Raw genomic sequence first — 23,058 nt, 5'->3', positions numbered from 1 at the left:
ATGTTTTTTTTTTTTTTTACACAACTAGCACATCCACTGTGCAGTATTTCATCACTGTGTACTGTATAAGCGATGTCATCTGAGAGTTACCCTCTGATAGGAAGCATGACCCTGGCAGAAAGAGTAAATTCAGTGAAAGTGGACCCACGTTACTACACTTTGATTTCACCTAAGTAAATGAAAAATAGTAACATGTGGATTGTTGAATTTAAAATGCCATAATGTTGTTTTGTCAACTAAATTTTTTTGCAAAGCAGCCTAACACATGACTCAATTATCAAAATGCTTTGAAGGTCCAGTTTGTAGGATTTAGGGAGATATATTAGCAGAAATGTAATATTCAATTACGTTTACATCACTTTAGAATCACGTGAAAATAAGAATTGTGTTTTCCTTACCTTAGAATGAACCGCTTATATCCATATGGAGCGAGTCCCTGTCCACAAAGTCCGTCATGTTGTTTTTACTGTAGCCCAGAACGGACAAACCAGACACTGGCTCCTGTTTTTGCGTCAGCCACCGTAGTTCTCCTACACGCTTGGCAAGTTTAAGTTCTGTAATCTCACCACTAGATGCCACTAAATCCTACACACTGGACCTTTAATTCCTCTGTATGTGTTATTGAACCTCATATTATTCATTACACTGAACTGAAAATGTCTACTGAAAAACCAAGCCAATCATAATTTCCCTCGTAAAGCTAACATTTTTTTCATGCTATTTTGACAATATTGAATTTAGTACAGTCAATCGTGTTGATTACTTAGACATCCTATGTTACTGTTTGGAAGCTAGAACCAGCCACGCTGTTATTCCAACTTTTGTAAGGAATTTGTTTGTTCAAATACACAGTCAATACTGTAACGTCAGGATCACTGTAGACTAGTTATTACATTGCTTGCAGCATCGTTAACAAAATTGTGTCACTCTAATCCAAGTTTCCAATGCTAATGATAGCCTACCTTTGAATATTGTTCTAAATGATTCTGAACTGACCCTCTTTAAATAGTTTATGAAGGGCTTTTATAATGCAAATCAATTGTACCAGGCTGGACATGCAGTCTGTCAAAAGATGTAACCCCTCCATACTGCCCTACCATCAAGTATTGTATTTTGTATATACTTAAGATCATGCCTAATAACCTTCTTGAATATGGAGAGTTTTCCTCTTCTTTCTGACTAAACTAAAAGGCCAAACTAATTCTAATTAGCCAAAAGTGATGGTTCTACTCTGCAGTACCAGAACAATGCTATTTCTTTCATGTCACCCACATAGATTACAAACTGACCTTTTGCCCGGGATGTGCACCTTTAGCCACAATCATGAGCACGTCATCATTTAAAGCCATCAAGTAGGCCTACGTATTTACAGTAAGAGCTCTTTCACAATAGCTTTAAAATGCGTAAGCTGGAGACATTATTAGGTCAGCAGGAGACATTAGCCAGATTCCCATCCAAAGGAGGTTCAAATATTAACCACATTTTCGCGAACTCATTCATTGCACTGATCGATACACCAAGAAGTCCACCTTAGCAATGTGTATAAACCTGTCTGTGATATTTTGAGGGTTTTTTTCAGCATTTTTTTTTTTTTTTAATGTTGTTTATTTTTTTATTTTTTTTTGAGTTTTCATTTGATGGTATTTTGTATGCAGCACACAATGGCAATGAATATATTGCTGAACATAGGACAGATGCACTATACAAATGAATATAAATGTGAGGATAACCTGCCCTTTCCCCACCCAGCCCAACCCTCCCAACCGTCCTACTTATACTGTTGACTCCAAATCTTTAGGGGACATAATAAGATAAATGATTATGTGTTTTTAAACTCATTCAATGGTACTTGTAAACTCTCTAAGAAGGGGGTCCAGGTTTTCTTAATTTTTGCAAGGCGCCTTTTAGAGTGTATCTGATTCTCTGAAGTTTGGGGAAATACATAGAGTCTCTAATCCATCTCCTGAAGTTAGGAGGCGCTTGTTCCTACCAAGAGAGAAAAATTAAGCAGGATTCATCTGCGTCAAATTGATGCCGTACCTACAGCACAGGCTCTGCATCGACTCAGACGCTACACCGTACCCTATGCTGTAGCCTGACGTGCACCTCCCCAGAAATGTAACTACACGTCGGTGCAACGCCGATTTCGTGAGAGAATCTAGGCTCTGGTTGATGATCTATCGAACACAGTTAAAGTTGCCCCCTTTTATCAAGTTGTAATTATTACTGCTGGGAATTATAGAGAAGAGTCTGGCAATAAAGTTACAATTGTCATAATTTTGGGCGTAGACACCGACCAAAGTGACAAGACTGGCAATTAAGTGGGCCGAGACAATGATTAATCTTGGTTTAGCATTGAAACAGGAGTGGTATACCTGATCAACCCAGCTTTTTCAAGGTAGCTGACATCATCTTTGAGGTGCATTTCCAGTTAATGTCTGACTGACTTGGCCTTGGAGTACACCTGGCAGCCTCAGGCTACACTCCTTGTATTGGTAGTGGTGAATCTGCACAATGAATGGCCATGAAGGTTTGTCCTGTCATTTGCAGTTGCTGGCAACTCTATAGGCCCTGTTGACTGATGGAAGAATAGGAAAAGCCTCTGCAACAAATATCTCTCTCAGGAATACCTCCATGAAAGCAGATGGCTGCGAGCCCTGAATTCTTTCAGATAAGCCAATTATACGTATGTTGTTGCACCTCGATCTATTTTCAAGATCATCCATCTTGAGTTTAAGAGCAGCAATTTAATCTGACAGGGATATGCAAGTCGATTCGAGTATTGCCAGTCCAGTCTTGTCCCCATATCGTTGAGGGCTATTTCCATGTGCTGAATTGTCTGGTCGCGTCCGTGATAGTTGCTCGGTCAGCAGAGACTTGGTCAGACAGTTTGGCTAGGTTTGGCTTTGGTTAGCGGTGCGTTGCTATAGTAGCATTAGCATGTTGCCCACTTTGGTTAGCTTCTGTCCTGTCATCCTAATTATTATATGTAGACTGTTCCTCTGAAGGTTTGTTTTGTCTTTGAGTAGTTTCCTCGTGTTTACCAGCCTTCTGCACAGCTTTGGATGGGTTGTCTTTGGCAATAAGGACTTTGACTCAAAGTTAGGCAGGATTTCAACAGAGCTCTTCCGGTGTGTGACCTACTCTGACATTGGCCTAACTGGAAGACTTGTTTTTTAAAGCAAATAAAAAATACTCACAAAAAAAGGTGGATGAAAATGCACCTTGTTTTCAGCAACCTCGTTAAGCTATTGTATTGTAGCTAGTGATGACTGATAAAATCTACCAGCGTCACTTGGCGTCTAAGGAAGATCAGTGATGCCAGCTGCTTTTGTCTACCTGACTGAAAGCAGGGATGTATTGTTTTAACAGCAACTGTGAATTTTGAGCAGCAAATCTGCTACTATTTTAATTGTAAACTACATACATGCTGTAAGGGACAGAAGCTTGACAGGCGTAGCAATAAGGGGTCAGGGCCTTGGCTAACGGTCGATTACAGGAATATCTTGGGGATTCAGCAACATCCGGCCTGCATGTCTCAACCCTGCCCTCAACACAGGGTCTGAGAGGGTCAGTTTTACACCTCTGAGCCAGTCGGCCTTCCCTGGCAGTTAACCTCTGTCAGTCAGCTGTCAATCTGAGCCCTGGCAAGTCCTCAGAGACGGGGCTCATATCTCATTTCACACAGATCCAGCTCGGGGTCATTGATTTCTCATTCTCCGAGTGAGAAATGGATTCTCTTTCCTTCATCACAGAGAGGGGAAGATCCTGGCAGACGGTCGCCAGGAGCTTGATGGAGGCATCAGTTAAATGTAATCTGTTTCAGGACCCTTCAGTTATTTTGTTCACCTTGAATTGAATCACTGCTTTTTGTCCGTGTGCTTATCAAAGACTGTTAACAGCAGATAGGCACCGACGGGTATTGTTCAGCCTCGGAGTTCACATCAAAATGCAAATGACTTCAATCCAATAACAATCATCTTCTGGTGGCAAGCTCCCGTTGACACCTTCATTAGCTCTCTTTTCTCTCCTCCTCTTTCTCACACTTCCACACGGAGGTATGTTGGGTGCGAATCAATGTCTTAGGTAATTAGCAGGGAAGCCTCGGGTGAACACGATGTTGAGATGTGTTGGCTGATTGTTTGGCTCCCGCTTCCAGGAAGAAGCCATTGATCACAGAGAAAAACACCTCACTGTGCAGAATAAAAATCTAAAGAGAAGTCACTACACATAAACACATATGACATGCGCACACTGTTTTCACTGTGTGAGATCAGATTACTTTGACTTGGTAAGAAGATGAAGCATTCTCCAGCCATTTCATAGAGAAAGGTCACGTCCCCATGTGTAGGACGTTCTAATGTTTCACAGTCAACCATGTTTAAATATAGGCTACTTTATGTCACATGAATCCACAACAAATGAGTTCAGATTATTTAAGATGCAGGGAGGAAATGAACACAGAGAGTGACAACATTTTTTATTACAGAGGACAATATCCTCGAATTTTTATGTGTTTTTAATGACAAAAAAGTCACTTCTTATTTTAGTCCAACCAAAACACACAGCCCACATAGTATATGAGCTAATTTTGTCATCAGGAGTTGGAGGAGATGGTGGAGGACATGTCACCTAGGCAAGATATCAGCAAAGCTGCAGACCGCTGTTCGAGACCAACAAACAACAAAACTGGGTGTTTTTGAGCGAGTCATTGCTGTGTTTCCAGCTGCTTTTAGCAACCAGCAGGGAAAATGCCACCAAAAAGCGGTTGTTTTTGTATCAAGACATCACTGCATTTCCTGCCAGGACTGTGCCACAAAAAGTGGGTATTTTAAGCCAAACACAACATTTTCCTAACCATAATCAAGAGCTTTTTGTGCCTAACACACATTAACCACGGCATGGTTGAAATGTTAAATTTTGAAGTATCCACCACATAATAACATTCAAATGTTACATATCTGTGGTTTGCAGAAGCATACAATACCAAAATTTTGGTTATTGGGTTGAAACATACACACATTTTTCACATTGTGTCTATCAGAAATTGCAAGTGTACTCACCTCACATCCTCAAGGGGACATTAGGGGTGGTTTAGTTAGTGACCTACTTTTGGTAGCTCCTCCCACATCTACGTCTATATGTCAGGGGCAGCAGGACCACACTTCCTCCTCTCTGTCTTCAAACATTCCATGCTGCCTGAGTGTTTGATGGTGTTTGCCATGTGTCTTTGAGACTTAAGTAACACTTCCTTTTATATTATGATGTGTACACAATTGGACTGAAGTTAAGGATGACATTTGATTTGACATTTAACTTGATCAAGTACACGTCCAGCTAATTATCATTCAACATTTATTGTATTTCAATGTGAAACAATTTAAAGACTAGATTTATGATTCAATGATTTATTTGCAAATATTATAATGTATTTCTCTCTTCATTTAGAGCCATGGCAAACATTATGATAAGCATCTAATCAGCATCTGTCATAAATGACAATAGAATGCAATAGTTGTCTCCTGATAGTTTGTGGCTCCAGTTAGATACTTATAACCTAAACAGTGTCCACTTTATGTGTGTAATTATTTAATCTCCTTTTGCATCTAAAAAACACTTTTTGGTCTTTGTTTGTTTATGAATAGAGGATGCAGAGTTTTTTTTGTTTTTGTTTTTTTTAATCATTAAAATGTCCAAATGGATTGAAAGTGATATAATCAACAGCTTATCTGATGACAATACAGCAATCTAAGGTGCAATACTTTATCTTTTAATAACACTAAGAATGCATTAATTGCATTATTATATTCAAGGTTATAACATCTTATACCATCAGCTACAAATGTTACACCATTGGAGTTGTTATTGTAATAAACATCATAGCTAAACAGAAATGTAAGTAAATCCATTTTAGACAAACTGAGCATTACACTGCAGCATACTGCTTCATGCACAATGTGTTTGTTCAACCCTTTTGCATTATGACTGAGTGTGTGTATAACTGTATTAATACAGTGACAAATTACATATTTCTCTTTTGTTTGATTTTTCAAAATGTCCCCAACTCAGTTGTTGCAAATTCCCGATACACTGCAGTCCCTGTCATCACAGACCACTCTGCTGCCCTCAGGAGGGTGTACACCAACATCTGAGCTGGTCCAGGACACAATCCCTCACTGGCTTCCCACTTGAATACTCACAATCCCAAGGCAGAGGTGCTGCTGCCAGCAATTTAACTAAGGTCTTTGCAGTGGTGGGCGAGTGTTTTACCTCCACTTCAGAAACGATGTTTGGTGCCAGTGTTTCATGCCAACATTTATAAATGTGATGATTTTTGGTGCCAAGACGAACAAAGATTCTGAGTTTCCCCCCGCGGGTTTTATTCTTGGCAGGAGGGGGAAAGCCTCTGAAATAGAATTTATTCAAACCATCATGGGACAGAACAATTCCACTGAAACCAATGCTAATGACTCTCTTTAAGGACGAGTTGATCCAATTCACTTCCTCAATGGGGACATTCAGAAAAGTAACTTACAAAACAAATTATTGTGCAATTAAAAAGTTTAACAAACTAATTTACATAACTGCAACAAGGTAGGGCCCTCAATCATGCCAACAGAGGATAATATGACCACCTGACTACCTATTTTCTAGCAAAACATGACATCAACCCAATATAACCCACAAGGTTTTTTAGGGATTGACTTTAAAATCTTCTGAATTACTTTTAAGGCTCTTCATGGCCTGGCTCCAGATTACATTTCAGACCTGTTAGTCCCTTATGAACCTTTACATATGTTGAGATCCTCAGGCAGAGGTCTGCTTGTCCCAGGGTCCAGGCTGAAGACCAAAGGGGACAGAACTTTTGCCACCAGGGCCCCGAGGCTCTGGAATGACCTGCTTGAGGAAATAAGGGTCTCTGAGTCACTGGCTTATTTTAAGTCCCTCCTAAAAACATACTTCTATTGGAAAGCATATCCTGACTTTATCTGAGCTGTCTATTTTATGTGAGCTGTCTTATTGATGCTATTACCAATTTATTATCTTGATTTTAGTGTTGGCCTTTCTTATTTTATCTTTTACTGGATTACATTGTATGGCATGTTATTTGTTTTATTCTCCTTGTGTTGTAATTGTGTTTAGTTTTATTGTACAGCACTTTGTAACTGTTGTTTTGAAGGGTGCTATACAAAAAAAGCTTATCACTTTACTGTCGGATCACAGTTGTGGTAAATGCAATCTGCAACCAGAGCAGTACAGATCCATGCGGGCATTAGCTATCATGTCTTCTGTGTTCTTCTGAGAATTTAAGCAACCTGGGGTGTTCTCCTGTTCATCAAAATTAAAAATGCACACAATGCATCCTGAAATGGGTTATTCCAATTTCCTCAGATTCAGCAGGCCCATATATGAAGGTATATAAAGGTACATCATGCTCAATGGTTGGTTACAGTTTGCAAACACATTTAAACTTGGACCTTCCTACACTGATTGTACATAGAGTGCAAGTTACTATAGAAACATTACATTTGTTGTAATACAAAAGACGATACTTTAGCAAGCTAACTGCTGGCACCTACCTGTCTGACAGAAAACAGGCCAACTCAACTCAGTTCTTCATCCTCTCCTTCAGTGCTCGCCAGCAAAAGTGAACATGACAGCCAACACCAGATTCACCCTCCTGTTAGAATGAGCTTTGTTTGCTTTGTGTTTTGCCTCATCGTATTTGTGTTTTCTGGTGTTGTGTCCACTAATTTTGTAGCTTTCTCTTGGATGCATACTGCTTATGGTCTGATCATTAACTTTTCATAACGTCCCAACCTTACCTGTGCGCTGTTATCGGCTGGGGGCTACATGCCACTAGATGTCTTGACCACAGCAAAACAAAATAAGAAAATACAAGCAGAGGGCGGATAAATACACCACCACACACTTCTAGTGGGTCATCAGTGATGACTGAGGAGGATTATTTTTGACTCTACAGATTGTTTTTAGGAAGATCCTGCACAAAATCTATTAAATTCACCCCACCCCAGGACGTAGTCTAAGCATTACAGCAATGATTTAGGAACAACCAAAGCTGGATTTGGGAATCTTGGACTTAGGTCCTAAAATCTTGGCTACACCCCTGCACCCATGCACAATGAAATGCACATCTTTGGACATGCACTTTTTAAAATTTACAATATTCTATGGAGGAAACTTCTTTCAAACACTTGTATAAGATTGTGGATACAAGCGGAAGAAATGAGTTTCCTCAGTAAGGTGGCTGGGCTCAGCCTTAGAGATAGTGTGAGGAGCTCAGATATCCAGAGGGAGCTCGGAGTAGAGCCGCTGCTTCTTTCCGTGGAAAGGGGCCAGTTGAGGTGGTTTGGGCATCTGATCAGGATGCTTCCTTGGCGCATCTCATTAGAGGTTTTCCAGGCTTGTCCAACTGGTAAGGGACCCATAGACCCAGATCACGGCAGAGGGTTTTCATATCTCATCTGGCCTGAGAGCTTCGGGATGACCCAGGAGGAGCTGGAAAGCGTTGCTGGAGAGTGGGACGTCTGGAGTACCTTGCTCAGCCTGCTGTCCTGGCCACACGGCCGTGGGTAAGCTGATAACAAAGGATAGATGAATGGACAATATTCATTTTTTTAGTGTTGAGGAGTTATTTACTTATGTGTAGTGGTGCTGACGTGAATTGCAATTTGCTGAAATTAGTTTCCAACTTTCAGTCAGTACAAGGAGAAGAAAATATGGTGGCTGCAAACCCCTTCAAAATGTTGTAGGAGACCCTGTAATAACCAAGACGACAAAGATGAAAGTAGCTGTCAAGCTGGTGTGCCCATATTTTGTTATTGAGTATATCTTAAACAAATTAAGGCCCACAAAACTGATATTAAGGCAAACTATTTCAAGTTATAACCCTGTGAAGACAACATTTGTAGACCAAAGTCACTGATGCCTGCGCCAAATTCTGTTTATCATAATCTCAGTATTAAATTAGGGATTTCAAAAGAAAAGAAACTATAGAGTCAGGGATCTTAGGAGCAGAAGCTCAAATCAATCCGGTTCACCGGATCCTCTCTCCAAACTCCTCCGATGCGTTAATTTCCTCCTCTCTCCTTTCTATTTCCCTCCACTGTGAAAGAGCAGTTTCCATTATGCCACAGGTTCACATTAAGGAGATGGGAACAGGCTGGTACCTGCAATTATCCTTGCTCACCCAGCCGTGGGCCTCTAGGTGCTGAGCAACAGCTGGCTCTCTCTTTCCCTTCAACCACACACGCGCACACACACGCGCGCACACACACACACGCGCGCACACACACACACACACACACACACACACACATGCACCTGCACACTACCCTCCTCCCCCTCCAGACACTTTACCCACCCATTCCTCACATTCACCTGCCAAGCAGCTTGATTAATAAGGCCAATGCTCACAGCGGAGCAAAGCACAGACACAGAGGAGAGGAAGGCTGCGAGAACAGAGTCGGTACAAAGAAGCCTCCAGTATGTGAGCGTGTGCTGTGTAATATATTCATGCACAGTAAAATAAAAAAAAAGGTGATCCGTCATCCTGTAAGCATGGAAACACACTTAAGTACAGTGTGAGGGGTGACTGTAAAATATTGCACTGATTCAAAAGAATAAGTCGTAATTTATCTTGATGTCCCTCAGCGCCTTTCTCCCTCTGTCTCACCACAACAACACCACAGCTCAGGTCTGTCAAGAGCAATGGATCACTTCAAACCACAGAGACGGGATTCTCCCTGTTGCTCTCTCATTTTCACACAAACACTGTCAGGTAAGCCGACAGGCTGCTAGAGATGGGGCGCCCATTTCTCACACACACTTCTGTAGTTTTTGACTCTTTGTGATACTTTGTGCAGTATGAGGCCTCGGGAAGAAAGCAATATGCAGCATACTCCTGTTGTGTTTGTTATCTCTACATCAGTGGTTCCCAAGTGGTCCAGCCACAGGGTCCAGATTTCTCTTTAGTCATTAGTTCAAGGTCCACACAGTTCATTATATTCAGCGTCATACTTGCAGTTAGCCATGTCTTTGAGTTTGTTTGCTGTCTTCAGTCAAGTAGCTTTCAGTTAATCATTCACCCTACAGCAGGAAACCACACTTGAAAAATAAAAACTCTGTGCTGGAAATTCACTGTATTTAAAAAAAAGTGTGTTTTTTACAAACTTAACACGTTTGCAAGTCACTTGAGGACCATTCAGAATGGATCCATGACCTACTTTTGGACCACAGGCCACCAGTTGGGAACCACTGCTCTAGATGTCAATGCAGAAATTGTTGACTTTTGTTCTTTTTTGCCTTTTGATATTTAATTTCTTTTTGTGTGTAACTTTTTGTGTGAGTTGTAGGCACCTCTGTTCAGATTCTTGTGTGTGCTTTTGACCTGGCACTTTTTTTTAACTGTTAGTTAATAAAAGACAATAACAAATAAAAGCAAAACTTTTTAAAGGAAAACAAATGAAAAGATGAACGATACGATACAATACGATATGATGCGCCATACCACACCATATGTCCCCGTAGGGATATTGTCTTGACTCAGGAGCTCTTATACATTTTGAATTTTGTGTAGAGAAATATGTATCTTTCTTTTTTCCTGCATATCAGGCAGAATTGTCTCCACACTCCATTTCCATCTTCAGTCTGACATTGTGTCCACTCTAACTGATTCCCATGTGGAAGAATTTGATATTCCCTAACCAATCATTTTAGACCAACATATCCACCTGGATCTTACAGCATTTTAACTCAAAACACACCTGTGCGGCCGCCATGCCAAAATACTGGTTTAAGAGTTTGGCGGAATAAAAACAAACTACGATGTTGGGTGATGTCGGCACAGCTTGACAACACTTAACAACAGCTTGACAGTGGCATTGGTCCCCGTGTGGCACTTGTTGGAGTGAACGCTTTTTCAACCACTGTTTCAACCATGTCATGATGCCAAACAAATCAGTCAACTCCTTGGAGTGGGTGAAGTAAAGGTCTGGACCTAGGCAATGTCTTTTTTATGCCTCTGTGCTGGCGACAGCTGTGGCCCGAGGCAATACCTTTTTTTGGGTTGTCTGTCTGGCCTGCTGTCTGTTCCTTCAAGATTTTGGTGGTCAAAAGTCAGTGTGACCTAACAGAGCACATCTTTGGCCATTACTCAAGAATTTATACACTAACTATGACAAAATTTTTACAGAAATGTCTAATATAACAAAAATTATGAAATTATGACGTTTTATATCCCAAAGGTCAAATGTCAGCTTCACTGTGACATCATACTGTTCTGCAAAAACACCTTTCTGGCCATTACTCAGTGTCTATAATAACTCAGGAACAGAAGGGGAGACATTTGGTCAGATGCTGAACTGATGACACTAATCTTGGGTGTCCATTTTGAAACTGTGCTGATGGTATAGATCTTCTGTGCTCCCAGGTTGGGAACCACTGTCTTAGACAATAGTGCACCTCACACAGTGTGTCAAACTTTATTCATCACATCTGGGGACAACAGAGTTGTAAGAGAATAGGGTCCCCATATGTGAGTCTGTTTCTTTTCTGCCAGAAAATCCTAAAAGCAAACAGGCCACTTCTTTTATAGTTGAAAAGAAGAAGAAGTGAAGAAAACATTTTTCCTCCCAGTCCTGGAAAAGCCTCGCAGAGACAGTGATCCAGATCAGAGGGCATGCTAGCAAAGTGCTTTGTCAAATCTGGCCTGACTTTCCATCTATTTTAACAACTGCAGTCATAAGCAATCCTGGAGATCTATGAAACTTATCTTCCGCCCTCTTCTCCCCGCTCCTGCTGAGGCAGCACCTGGATTTAAATGACTCAACTGATAGCCACAGAGACCGGAGTCATTTCGGGCTCTTCTGTTATGGATGGTGTGACGTCGGAGGGTGGAAAATTACCCTCGGGCCCACTCCGCCCCTGCTCTATATAACAGGATGTTGCTTCTGACAGATGTCTGGCAAAAAAGAGCAATGTGGTTTTGTTTGACAGTAACAGAAAGCTTGTATCATATTACCAATGTCCCTATAACCATCCTCTAATGCACCATAGTCACAAGCTTTAATTTTATTATGAAAATGATTTTGGGTTTGTAAATACATTCACTCCTTTCCAAAATGATTGTCTTTATGGAATAATACATATCGTACAAGAGGACATGACCTTGGTGCCCTCAGTTCTTGTTAAATCCAGCGCACAAGCTGTTGTATCTAAATAAATAAGAGAAAAATAACTTCAGAAAAGCATAACATCAACTAATTAGGACATCTCCCAATCAGTCTGTCAAAATATAATATCTTTAACCCTTTGAAATCTGAGCAAATTGGATTGATTTCTTTCAAAGACATGGGAAGAAGGCAATGAGCAACAAAAAATATTAGCAAGAAATTATTAAAATAGACAATTAAAAAGGTGTAAAAATGTAAAAACAATAATTATATAGTTTTCCCCAGCTTTTTTCCCTTTTCCCCCTTATTTTTTAATTATTTTTTTTTAAATTAACTTTCTAAATCTACTCACTTTTTTTTTTTGCACTTTACAGGACATGTCTTTCCAAGTTGCTCACTGACTTTTTTCCCATATTTTTGAAAGAAATCGCACCAGGGTTCAAAGGTTTCAATACTTGCGAAAGGCATCTGACAGCAGCACAAAGAAAGTGATGTCACTCCAGGTTTCAAGGGGTAAATATAACACAAAATTATTGTCAGAAAGGTAATACCCCTGTCTATGACATTATAGTAAAAGCACAGTTCACTGCGTTGGTCAAACAGTATCAGAAATGCTTTCGTCACAGGTGTTTCTATGCCCTGTCTTGTGGATAAAGTCAGAAGGAAACATGAGCCAAGCCCATTCCTCTTGTCCAGCATGAGTTCCCAAATTATCAAACTACTCCTTTTATATTGTTACTCTTGAGAAAACAGAACTGAACAGTTTCAATAAGGACACCCCGATACCACTTATTCAGTCCTGATACCTGGGCTTTGAGTTTCAGCCGATATCAAGTACTGACCTGATACCAGTGTCTCATTAATAACTTGTATGTTTCACTGTGTGGAAGTGACTGGGATCATTCTTTTAGGTGAAAGGCAACATCAGGCTTGACTTAAACACATGCACGTTCACATCAGACGTAAACATAGATTTGAACTGAATAGATCGATTCTTAGATTCTAACTAATAATTGAGCCAGCTATTTAACGGCCTATTTCCACCAGATGCGTGTTGGTTGCGTCTCCGCTCAGGCACGGCAGCGGAGCCGATAGGATTCAATTCTAGTCAGTGTGTGTGTTTCCAACGGCTCCGGCTCAGCACTCCGGAGCCCTGCACAACAGATACGCAGGACTTCTATTTTTGCCGGACGCCGGAGCACAACGCAGCAATTCAGCACAGAGCAGATCGTGCGGGGCAGGAAGTCGTGCACAGAAACAAAATAAAACATCCGGTTAATTTTCAAAACAAAATACACAGTGTTCACGGCGGATCATATTTCCCTGCACTACACCTTGAAAACAACATAATGGGCAGAGGCAGGCCTGAAGTCAACAGGTCAGAGGTTTTCAGACGTTCAAACGCAGCCGGTGGGTATTGACAGACACAGCAGATAACCAGCGCTGCCGTTCCGCAATGGACACGCATCCAGTGGAAATCCGGCGTAAGTCAGTATCGGCCTTAGATCTGATATCAGTATCNGGTTTCAGACGTTCAAACGCAGCCGGTGGGTATTGACAGACACAGCAGATAACCAGCGCTGCCGTTCGCAACGGACACGCATCCAGTGGAAATCCGGCGTAAGTCAGTATCGGCCTTAGATCTGATATCAGTATCGGTGCATCTATTGTTTTAATACAGTCTTTTTAAAGACTTTATGGTCCTGAGTGTTAAAGCTAAGAAATGTGAAGGAGAAAGGGACAGATGTGGTTCAGAAGGTTTTATATTAATAAAGCCTTTCTGCCTTCTGTGAAGTGGTTAATGAGACAGTGGACACTGATCGGACAAGTGTACCAGCTCAGGAGCTCCACCTGGCAATTAGTGGACTGTGGAAACCAATTCATTAGCTGCATTTTAATGCCACACTGTGAGATCCACCATGTTGCTTCAGCGCTCCTCACATCAGCCAAAGAAAGTTTAAGTCATAAAAAAAGAAAAGATTAGGTAAATAAAACATTTTAATATAATTAAAAATATTTTTCATGTCCATATTTATTACAGTGTATACAGTAACTGTCCTGAACAAAGACACAACAGAGCTTGACAGATATCATTAAGGAAATATACTGCACATAAGTATTGTCACACTGTAATGCATAAGAATACAATAAACTGGAAGGAGATGATTATCTCGCTGACTGCAGATATTGATTTCACATCACTATTTACTAGTTTACATGACCTTCTGACTTTGCCAGTGATTAATTCTCCTCACAGTGATAGGGTTACTGCAACGCTTGCACCAGTGTTCCCACACAGCCACAGCAGTGGCTAAGAGGTAGACACCCCCATCTAGTGGGCCAGGGCTCTGATAATGATGTAAAGAAATGCTGCATAATCAATAGGCTTTAAATTGAGCTTAGGGCTCTATTACAGTGTAATCAGAGTGAACGTATTGTTCATTTTTCTCAATCCTGCAGGCTGAAGACTTTTAAATTATGTCTTTAAAATCAATTTCATGACCACACCTGCTGATAAGTGGTGATTTTTCTTCAATTTTGCGTCATTGATTTTTTTTTTTTTTTTTCTGTTTTAATTTCTTTCTTTTTTTGCCAGATTTGATCTTTCATGTGCTTTTATTTGTTAAATTTGCTTTAAAAACATTACAAATTAATTGGGAAAAAACAATATACAACCAGGATACGTAAAGACTTTTTGAAAATAATTAATTCTGATTTAAATCAACATTAATTTAAGGTGAAACAATCCTACATAACTTTCAAGAAGGAGTCCTGTATCATGCTCTCCACCTCGTCCACCAACACGCCGTAATCTGCCTGACAAACAGCATGTTTCCTCCTGCCACTCTCCTTCAGGCACTTCATCATGTCTCTGTGGATTTCAGGTCTGGATGCAGTAGATCCGAGCTTCTTCAGCTGCTCGACGGGATCCTCGGGAATATTCCGGATTTGCAAAGCTTTGAACACAGCAGGTGCAAATTTCCCGTAGTGAGCGGTGGAACAAAGCACCACGGGACACGCACCGTCCTGCAGCCTATCAGCCACCACTTTAGCCACGGCAGTGTGTGTGTCCATGAGGTAGCCCGTTTGTGTGTGAACGCTCTGGATGGCGGCCAAGCAGTCGTCTTCAGAGCACCAGCCAGCCAGCACTTCCTGCTGCATCCTGCCAAGAAGAGGCTCAGGAACCTGAAAGTGCCGCTGCCTGTCTAAGCGTGTGAACAGCTCCTTGACAAGACGGCCGTCTCCATCTGAGACGTGGAAGATAAACCTCTCAAGGTTGGAGGACTTGAGGATATCTATAGCCGGGGAGTGGGAGAGCACCAGAGGCCGTCCCCGGAGATCGTACTCGCCTGTGGTGATAAAGTCCGTGATGATGCGGTTGTGGTTGGACGCACAGATGACTTTTCTTATCGGGATGCCCATTTGCTTGGCGTACACGGCTGAAATGGCGTTGCCGAAGTTACCAGAAGGGATGCAAACATCGACAGGCTCCCCGAACTTGATAACACCGTCCCTGCACAGATCCAGATAGGCTGAGGAATGATAAACCACCTGCAAGACAGGGAGAAGTTAACAAAACTGTCACACTGCATGTTCCAAATAAAGTGAGCTGCTGCCTCACAAAAAAATTTAGAGTGTAACTTTGCAAACTATGTTTAATCTGCACAAATGATGGAAAATCAAGTGGTAGAAAAAAACACAACAGATGAAAAATCAATTAAAAACACCACAATATAAAAGTATATGAGACATTTTTTATCTGCCAGTGTCAAAATATATTAAGTTCTGAAATGTTACAGATGGTGCAATGGTCTAATAAAGCTGTGACATTTTAAAGAGATGCTGTGTCTGACTCAACATGTAAGTTAATTCCCTTGTTGCAGCCTAAATCACTGTAAACTGAAAATCTTTGGGTTTTGGCATTTTGGTCAGAATAAATAAACATTTTGAAGACATCACTTTTACCTCTTGGAAAGTTTGTGCATTATGCCTCATGTGCATTTGGACATTTCATAGTCTAACTATTCAGTCACTGATCCAAACAATCAACTGATTACTCAATAGCATTTTAGGGACGTTTTTTTTTTCCATGTCACAGTAGGAAAAACACAGGTGTTAATATTACAATGAATGACGGCAGAATTCCATTTAGCTGTTTCAGTTTCAGGCTCCTGGTATCATGCATGCTGGCTCACCGTCACACTTTAATAGAATACAGCCATAATTAATGTTATTACTAACTACGGTTACAGTGTGTGTTCCAAACTTGACATGTTTGTGAGTCACTGGTGATCCATTCAGAATGGACCCTCAACCCACTTTTGGACCGCGACCCACCAGCTGGGAACCACTGGATTAGCAAGTGTACAAGGTGTGATAACCATCAATAAAACCAGAATATGCAACTCTATTAGTGACACCTGAGCTTCCCCTGCCATTTAAGGGTAACTTCCGTATTTTCCAACTTGGACTCTATGTTCCCATGTTTTTGAGTCAAAATGACCAATGGGAACACAATTTTTTTAATTGGTTCAATATTGAGCAAGACTGCTGCAGCCAGCAGCCACGAAACAGGCTGCAATGTAACCACTTGGGGCATTTGGGGACTGTCAACTTATGTTCACTTAAAGTGATTGTTTTTACCACTAACAGGCTCAGATTGTTACTCTAAGTGTCTGATCGCTTATGGAACAGATCCCTAAAGAGATGGACCCTTTGTTAAAGAGTAAGATCCTTCATATTCAACCAGAAACAACCCTGACATCACCATCACCAAACCCACCAGACTCCATTAAAAAAAAAAACAGTAATTTTACCTTGTACAGAGTCAGTGTATTTTTACATCTTAGTGGGCGATTTAAGGGTTTATTTAATCCAAACCAGGATTGGTGATTGTTGGAACAGTGAAAAGAAGAACCAAGATGTTTTTTGTGAGTTTTATTTTGTTTCTGTCAGCTTTGAATGAAGTGTGTTTTACTGTGATTAAATGACTGTTAATTTAAATGGAATCTGGTGAGTTTGGCAATGGCAATTTCGAGCTGTTTCTGGTTAAACAAAATGATCTTACTCTTTAACAAAAAGGTCTGTCTTTGTATAGATGCTTTACATAAGTGGCCAGATACTTAAAATAACAATCTGAACCCTTCAGAGGCAAAAACGAGCACATTTAATGGACGTAAATTGATGGTGTGATACTGATACCAATTTCAGATATTGTTGTTCTAATTAGTCACTTAGACATGAAAACATGGGAAAAAGGGTCCAGGTTGAAACATACCAAACCTACCCTTTAAGTCAAAATCTTTGTTATGGACAAGCCCTATAACAGAAAGTGTTTTTTTTTTCATGGAGTTGTACTCAGTTATAAACCCACCTGTGGCAACAGCCGGGCCCAGTTGATGGAGTTGGCAGTGCTGAGGACTGTGCCGTACTCCACAGCGAGGTGTCCGGTCAGCCCAGACTCTCCAAACATCCTCTTTATGGTTCTCTGACAGAAATCAAAGTCTGTCAGGACGCTCACGGCCCTGGCGTTGCCCTCCCTGAAGCTCGTCATCTGAAGCTTCTGAATCTCACTCACACCGTCCTCTGGGAAGAACACCAGCACCCCTGTCCTGTGTTTGTCAACGCCACTGAGCCTGCTGAAGCCACTGAGCACTGCACTTCCTGTGTCCCCAGAGGTGGCCACCAGAATGAGGTAGTTGCACATCTGTGGGAGGCAGTAAGCAAAGAGCTGGGGCATCAGCTGCAAGGCGAGGTCTTTAAATGAGGCGGTGGGGCCGTGAAAAAGCTCCTGAACATACTGATTGTGGACAAGAGGTTTCACAGGTGCTACTGCCTCACTAGAAAAGTTAGATCCATATGCTTTGAATATCATCGTTCTGAGATGCAAAGCAGAGACGTCCAACGGGTGTATGCACTTTTCAAGTAAAACTAACGCTCGTTCTGGGTACGACATGTCAACTAGTCTCAGCCATTCACGAGCATCGAGGTTTGGGAAGCCATTTTTGGGAACATAGAGGCCTCCATCTGTGGCCAGACCCTCAACTACCACATCACTGAAGTATGCTTTTTGATTGGACGATGCCACGCTGTCACTCCTGGTTGACACATATGTTTCTGCAGCATGGTTCTGATACCTCTCCAGAGCCTTCAGCACCTTGTCTGCCACTTCCTCCACTGTGTCCCCTTTTCCACACAGCACCCGCACGTCAAGCCACTTCTCATAAAACTGTTTCCTGTAACACAGAATGTCTTTCATGGACACCCCTGCCTCCTGGCCCACTATCCTGTTCACCTTCATCCTAGCAAGTCTCTGTATGATGTCCTCGCTGTCCACATCCAGGTAGATCACCAGTCCGGACTCTCTGATATGCTGCATCGCTGAAGCGTGAAGAGGGTTAGAGCCTGTCAGGGAGACGACACACCCAGAGGCAGAGAAGTTACACAAAGCCTGGCCTTCTTCCTCCAGGAAACACTCACCACCAACTGCTGCCAGCTTGGCAGCCACAGGCATCCTCCATGTCGTCTCCAAGACATCATCATCAACGTCAATGACAGGTAGCCCCAGTCTGTGGGCCACTATCCTCCCCACTGTGGTCTTCCCTGCTCCAGGAGCACCCATGAGCAGGATGTTTGTGTCCCCCAGCAGGGAGGCTTTGGTGGAGAGGCATGATTTGGATGTTGGAAAGAGGCTGAGGTAGCATCTGACAGCTCTCAGTGCATTCAGGAAACCCATTGAGGAGTCAAATGACAGCAGGCTTTTGTCCTGTGAAAAATAAGGACATTTAAAATAAAGTAACACATTTACCACCTCATGTTTGGACACTACCCCCTGACACTGCTTTAACTTTGCACGTGTTAGCCAGGACAGTTGATCTGTCATCATATAAGCTGAATGAAAACGACACTCACGTGAAATGGCGTCTTTCCGTACTTCAAACCGGATTATTCATGTTTTTTATGGACTCTGTGGTATCTATATGGTTTGTTTTAACGGTAAAGCACCATGCAGCTGCACTACAACACACATGACCGGAGGATCACTGCACTGTGAAGTAGTCACAAACAACTACGGTCAGCCTGGAGGGACAAAAGTAATGTATCCTCGATGAGAAGTCGATTTCCTGTTGCAAAAATATACAGCAATTCAACTATTTTATTTTCTATGAAGTCTAACCGGGGGCTTACAAATTGAACGATATATGAACGTGAATCACTTTAACTACCATAGGTTTTTTGCATCGCGGAACGTGCTAGAAGCTAGAGTCACCTTTGTGCTGCATTCGGATGCTCCTCGGAATGTTGTATTCCGCTGAGCCGAATTCTAAAGTAGACTCACTTTCATGTAAGGAAAATGCAATTTTATGCTAATTATGATAAGGCAAGACATGGAAACAGAGTCAGAATCAATTAAAAAAAATATTCTGACCCTTTTTTGTGGTTAAGACTGATTTTTTTTATAAATTTGTAATTCAGTGGCACAGAGATTGTGTGTGCCGTAGCATTTGAAAAAAAATAAAGGTTTTAATTGGATAACTAAAAAGAGATGTATACGAATCCTTTATCAAAACCATGACACTGTTCGTGAACTTTAGCTTTACTTACATGTGAATCTAAATTTACAGCTTTACAACTGTCATGTAACGCAACATTTGCTCCCTCCGTTGCCTAGCAACTAGCCGGCTGCGTGTTGTGAAACAAATTACTCTGTCCCCAGAATTTAGTCCATGTTAGCTTGGCCAAGTTAGCTAGCCAGTTTTTTAGTTAGTTAGGTGAACTTTCACCGTGTCTTTTTAATCCTTCGCCTGCTTAAAGTCCGTCAAAATGTCGGAAGTTGTGTATCCACCAGAAAGCGTTTACAACCTTCTTACAAAGGAGGAGGTTCATGCTCAAAAGCCGCACAGGTATCTACTCTACTCTAAACCTTATGTTAAATCAACCTAGCTTCATGTAGCTAAGCTAGTTAGCAGAAACAAGTTAGCTAGACTACAGGCTGTAACTAAGGAGTTGTTCATGTTCAAAGAGTAAAAAGACCTGTAGTTGGGTGGAGAAGTTAGGCCCTTAATTTTGACAAACCAGGTGGAAATTAGCTAAGACATTTATTGTTACCTGGCTAACATTTGGCCTATATCAGAAATAAGCTAAAATTAATAAGTAATAAGAAGCATTTATCATTGTGTTTGCCTGCTGCAAAGTTTGTCTTAATTGTATACACATTTTATTTTATTTTGGCATGTAAAGAAACGAAAGTATACTAATCTGAATTTTACTGTCAGCCAGTTTTATTGTGTTTAAAGAATGTATTCTTGTGCTGCACCTGAAGGTACATGTCCAAGTACAGGCCAACAGTTATTCTTGAGGAAAAGTCAAACAAGGGTGCAATGAGGACAATGGGACCAGCAAAAGTAGAGGTGCCCTCCCCGGAGAAGTACCTCAAGAAGCACTCAAAGGAGCCCAAATTACCTGAAAGTGGGTTCTCCTACTGACTAATTCACCAGTGAATGGTTGCATCTTTGATCTGTTGTTCATTCAAATTTATATGCTGTTTCAGAGACACAGTGTTCGAAAGAGGTCCGAAACACCTGCACTATGAAGAGACCGCCTGTTCCTGCGAGGACAGAGATCCCACCTATGGGTATTCACACCAAGAGAGACTTCATAAAGACAGCTACAGTGGTGCCAATGAAGCCCCAGCCTGTCTGTGTGGACACCAGCAAAGGACATAAGCAGCCTCTTGAGAATTCAGGACTTGTCCCCAAATACATCAAGAAAAAGGTATTTTTCTACAACACTTGACACTTTAATCAGCTATGGCAGTCGGATAAGTTTAGAAAAAAAAGATAGAATATTACATGACAGTTAGCACATAGAAAAACGCAATTACACTCCCCTTTTTAATCCATCTTGCCACTGTGAAAGTATTATCTAAAGTTTCCAGTTCCTATTTGCAGCATTACGGAGAGGTACCAGAGTACCTGCAGCAGCGCAATGAACAAGAGCGGAGAGCACAGGAAGAGTATGACGAGTTTGTGAAAGAACAGCGGGAGCAGGGAGTCATGAAACACCTGTCTGACGAGGAGCGACGAGCCGTCCTGGAGGTACTTAAACACATGGCTGCATGATGCCAGTTCTCTTCCAAAAAACAGCAGGGGATCATACAACTGGAGGAAATGAATCTGATGATTTCATGCCTTTGATGTTTTTAGGAAAATACTTTTTTCAGTCCTAATAAATCAGGATAAAATGGCCTACTGTATGTGTTTCCCCCATGCAGATTTTTGTCACAACTAGCTGAATTAATACCATATGTCTAAGCTACATTAAGTGTTGAATACTAACAGTCACATTATCAAGCTGATTTTATTGTGACAGTTGTGTGTTTGACCATGTGGGTTCACTATGCAGGGCCTGAGGAAGAACTTGCATCAGCTGCACCGTGAGTACCAGGGCCTCTCTCTCGTCACAGACAGCCTGTCCAAGAAGTCTCACAAGGAACGTCTGGAAGTGGCAATAAAGCAGCTGGAGAACGACATCAACCTCTTCGAGAGGTTTAAGACCATCTACATCTCCAATAACTAAGATATTAAAAAACATTAAATTAGATGTACTGTACTGTCTTGAGACCAACACCCTTACTTCACATATCACGTGGGCTTGAGTAAAATAAAATTCTGTATGTGTATATTCTCATGATCTGTCACATGAAACATGGAAAATAGATGAAACTTCACTGCGAGTTAATGAATCATTTAGAATTACCCTCTGGGGAGTGTGTAAATTCACAGCAAATTCAAAAGCAGTCTGGCCAGTCAGTGAGAGAATTCACAATGGACTATTGCCACCGTTACATCTACCACTAACAGGGCAAATCATGTTTTTAAAGTGATGTACTCTTGGTGAAATATAATGTAATTTTGAAGGAAATTTTGTAATTTAAAGCTACAGTTTTTAACTTTATGAATCAAAATTAATCATTATGATGAAATAAAAATCAAGATTCAGTAAGAAAGTTTGCTTCAGCTGGTGGGTGGTGCTCACTTTTCGGCTCAACTGTTGTTTGACATGGCGACCAGGTAGCAAAAATTCTCATTTTACAGCTAAACAGTACCCTAAAATATGTTTGTGAAGACATTTAAGGCAATAAATAGGGAATGCAGTAACGGAATCTTGATTCATATTTGATCAGCATTGCCTAGTTTGACAGTTTGTTGGCAGTTCATGACCTGATTGACAGCTGTGTTAGTGCTTGTGTCCACATAATTGTTTTACTTTGGCCGAAAAGCTGTGGCAGAAAGCACTCCCAGTGTCTTGTTTGATGACGTTATGTGAACAGAGGGTTGACTACACAGCTAACAAGCTTATACAAGTACTTGTGCTTTAGATATCACTAAATCAGTATGGTGTAAAGCACAACACACACCAGCAACATTCAATGTCTGATCTGCGCCCACAAATGAGCTTTTCTGTTGTAATGGTTTTTGTCCAATATATATAGCTCGAATAAATGCGGCCAGAACTAGCTTCTCCTCCACCTTGGTTTTTAGGGTGATGAGTACTGTCCCAGGTGATTGATTTCCTGAAAGGGAGCATCATAGATGACACCGGTGGCATTCTAAAAAGTTTAGAGACTGCGCAAAAAAAAGACGCTGGGTGTGGCACTTTTTTTTCTAGTCAGCTGCATGCGGGCGCATAAGTCGGACTTAATTGGGAATAATTGAAAGAAGAGCTTGAAGAAAAAAAAAACGCTATGTGGACATAGGCCCTTTAAGACTCCTGTGCTCTGATTGGTTGTTTTCATTCAGGCCTTTTCTTTCAGTCTTGCAGATACCATTAAAGGCACTAAGATGTGCTTCTGAGAGTAGTA

The 23,058-nt window shown here is 41.3% G+C and overlaps 2 protein-coding genes across 2 annotated transcripts; one reads left to right on the top strand and one right to left on the bottom strand.

The window, feature by feature from the left end:
- Positions 1–14,174: 14,174 nt before the first annotated feature.
- LOC126397688 (threonine synthase-like 1) lies at positions 14,175–19,406 on the bottom strand. The gene is made up of 3 exons (XM_050056622.1): positions 19,107–19,406; positions 17,569–18,960; positions 14,175–15,746 (listed from the first exon to the last, which is right to left on the bottom strand). Exons 2-3 carry the CDS (start codon positions 18,928–18,930, stop codon positions 14,943–14,945), a joined length of 2,166 nt encoding a protein of 721 aa, XP_049912579.1. The 5' UTR covers positions 18,931–18,960; positions 19,107–19,406; the 3' UTR covers positions 14,175–14,942.
- A 480-nt stretch (positions 19,407–19,886) lies between these two features.
- Positions 19,887–23,043, top strand: enkur (enkurin, TRPC channel interacting protein). The gene is made up of 5 exons (XM_050056627.1): positions 19,887–20,098; positions 20,518–20,663; positions 20,746–20,969; positions 21,146–21,292; positions 21,600–23,043. Exons 1-5 carry the CDS (start codon positions 20,019–20,021, stop codon positions 21,771–21,773), a joined length of 771 nt encoding a protein of 256 aa, XP_049912584.1. The 5' UTR covers positions 19,887–20,018; the 3' UTR covers positions 21,774–23,043.
- The last annotated feature ends 15 nt before the right edge of the window (positions 23,044–23,058 follow it).

The sequence above is a fragment of the Epinephelus moara genome, chromosome 11, assembly GCF_006386435.1.
Source record: "Epinephelus moara isolate mb chromosome 11, YSFRI_EMoa_1.0, whole genome shotgun sequence".
In the NCBI taxonomy this organism is placed as follows: Eukaryota; Metazoa; Chordata; class Actinopteri; order Perciformes; family Serranidae; genus Epinephelus; species Epinephelus moara.
Note: the sequence above shows the minus strand (reverse complement) of the source record. Positions and strands in the feature narration are given on the sequence as shown.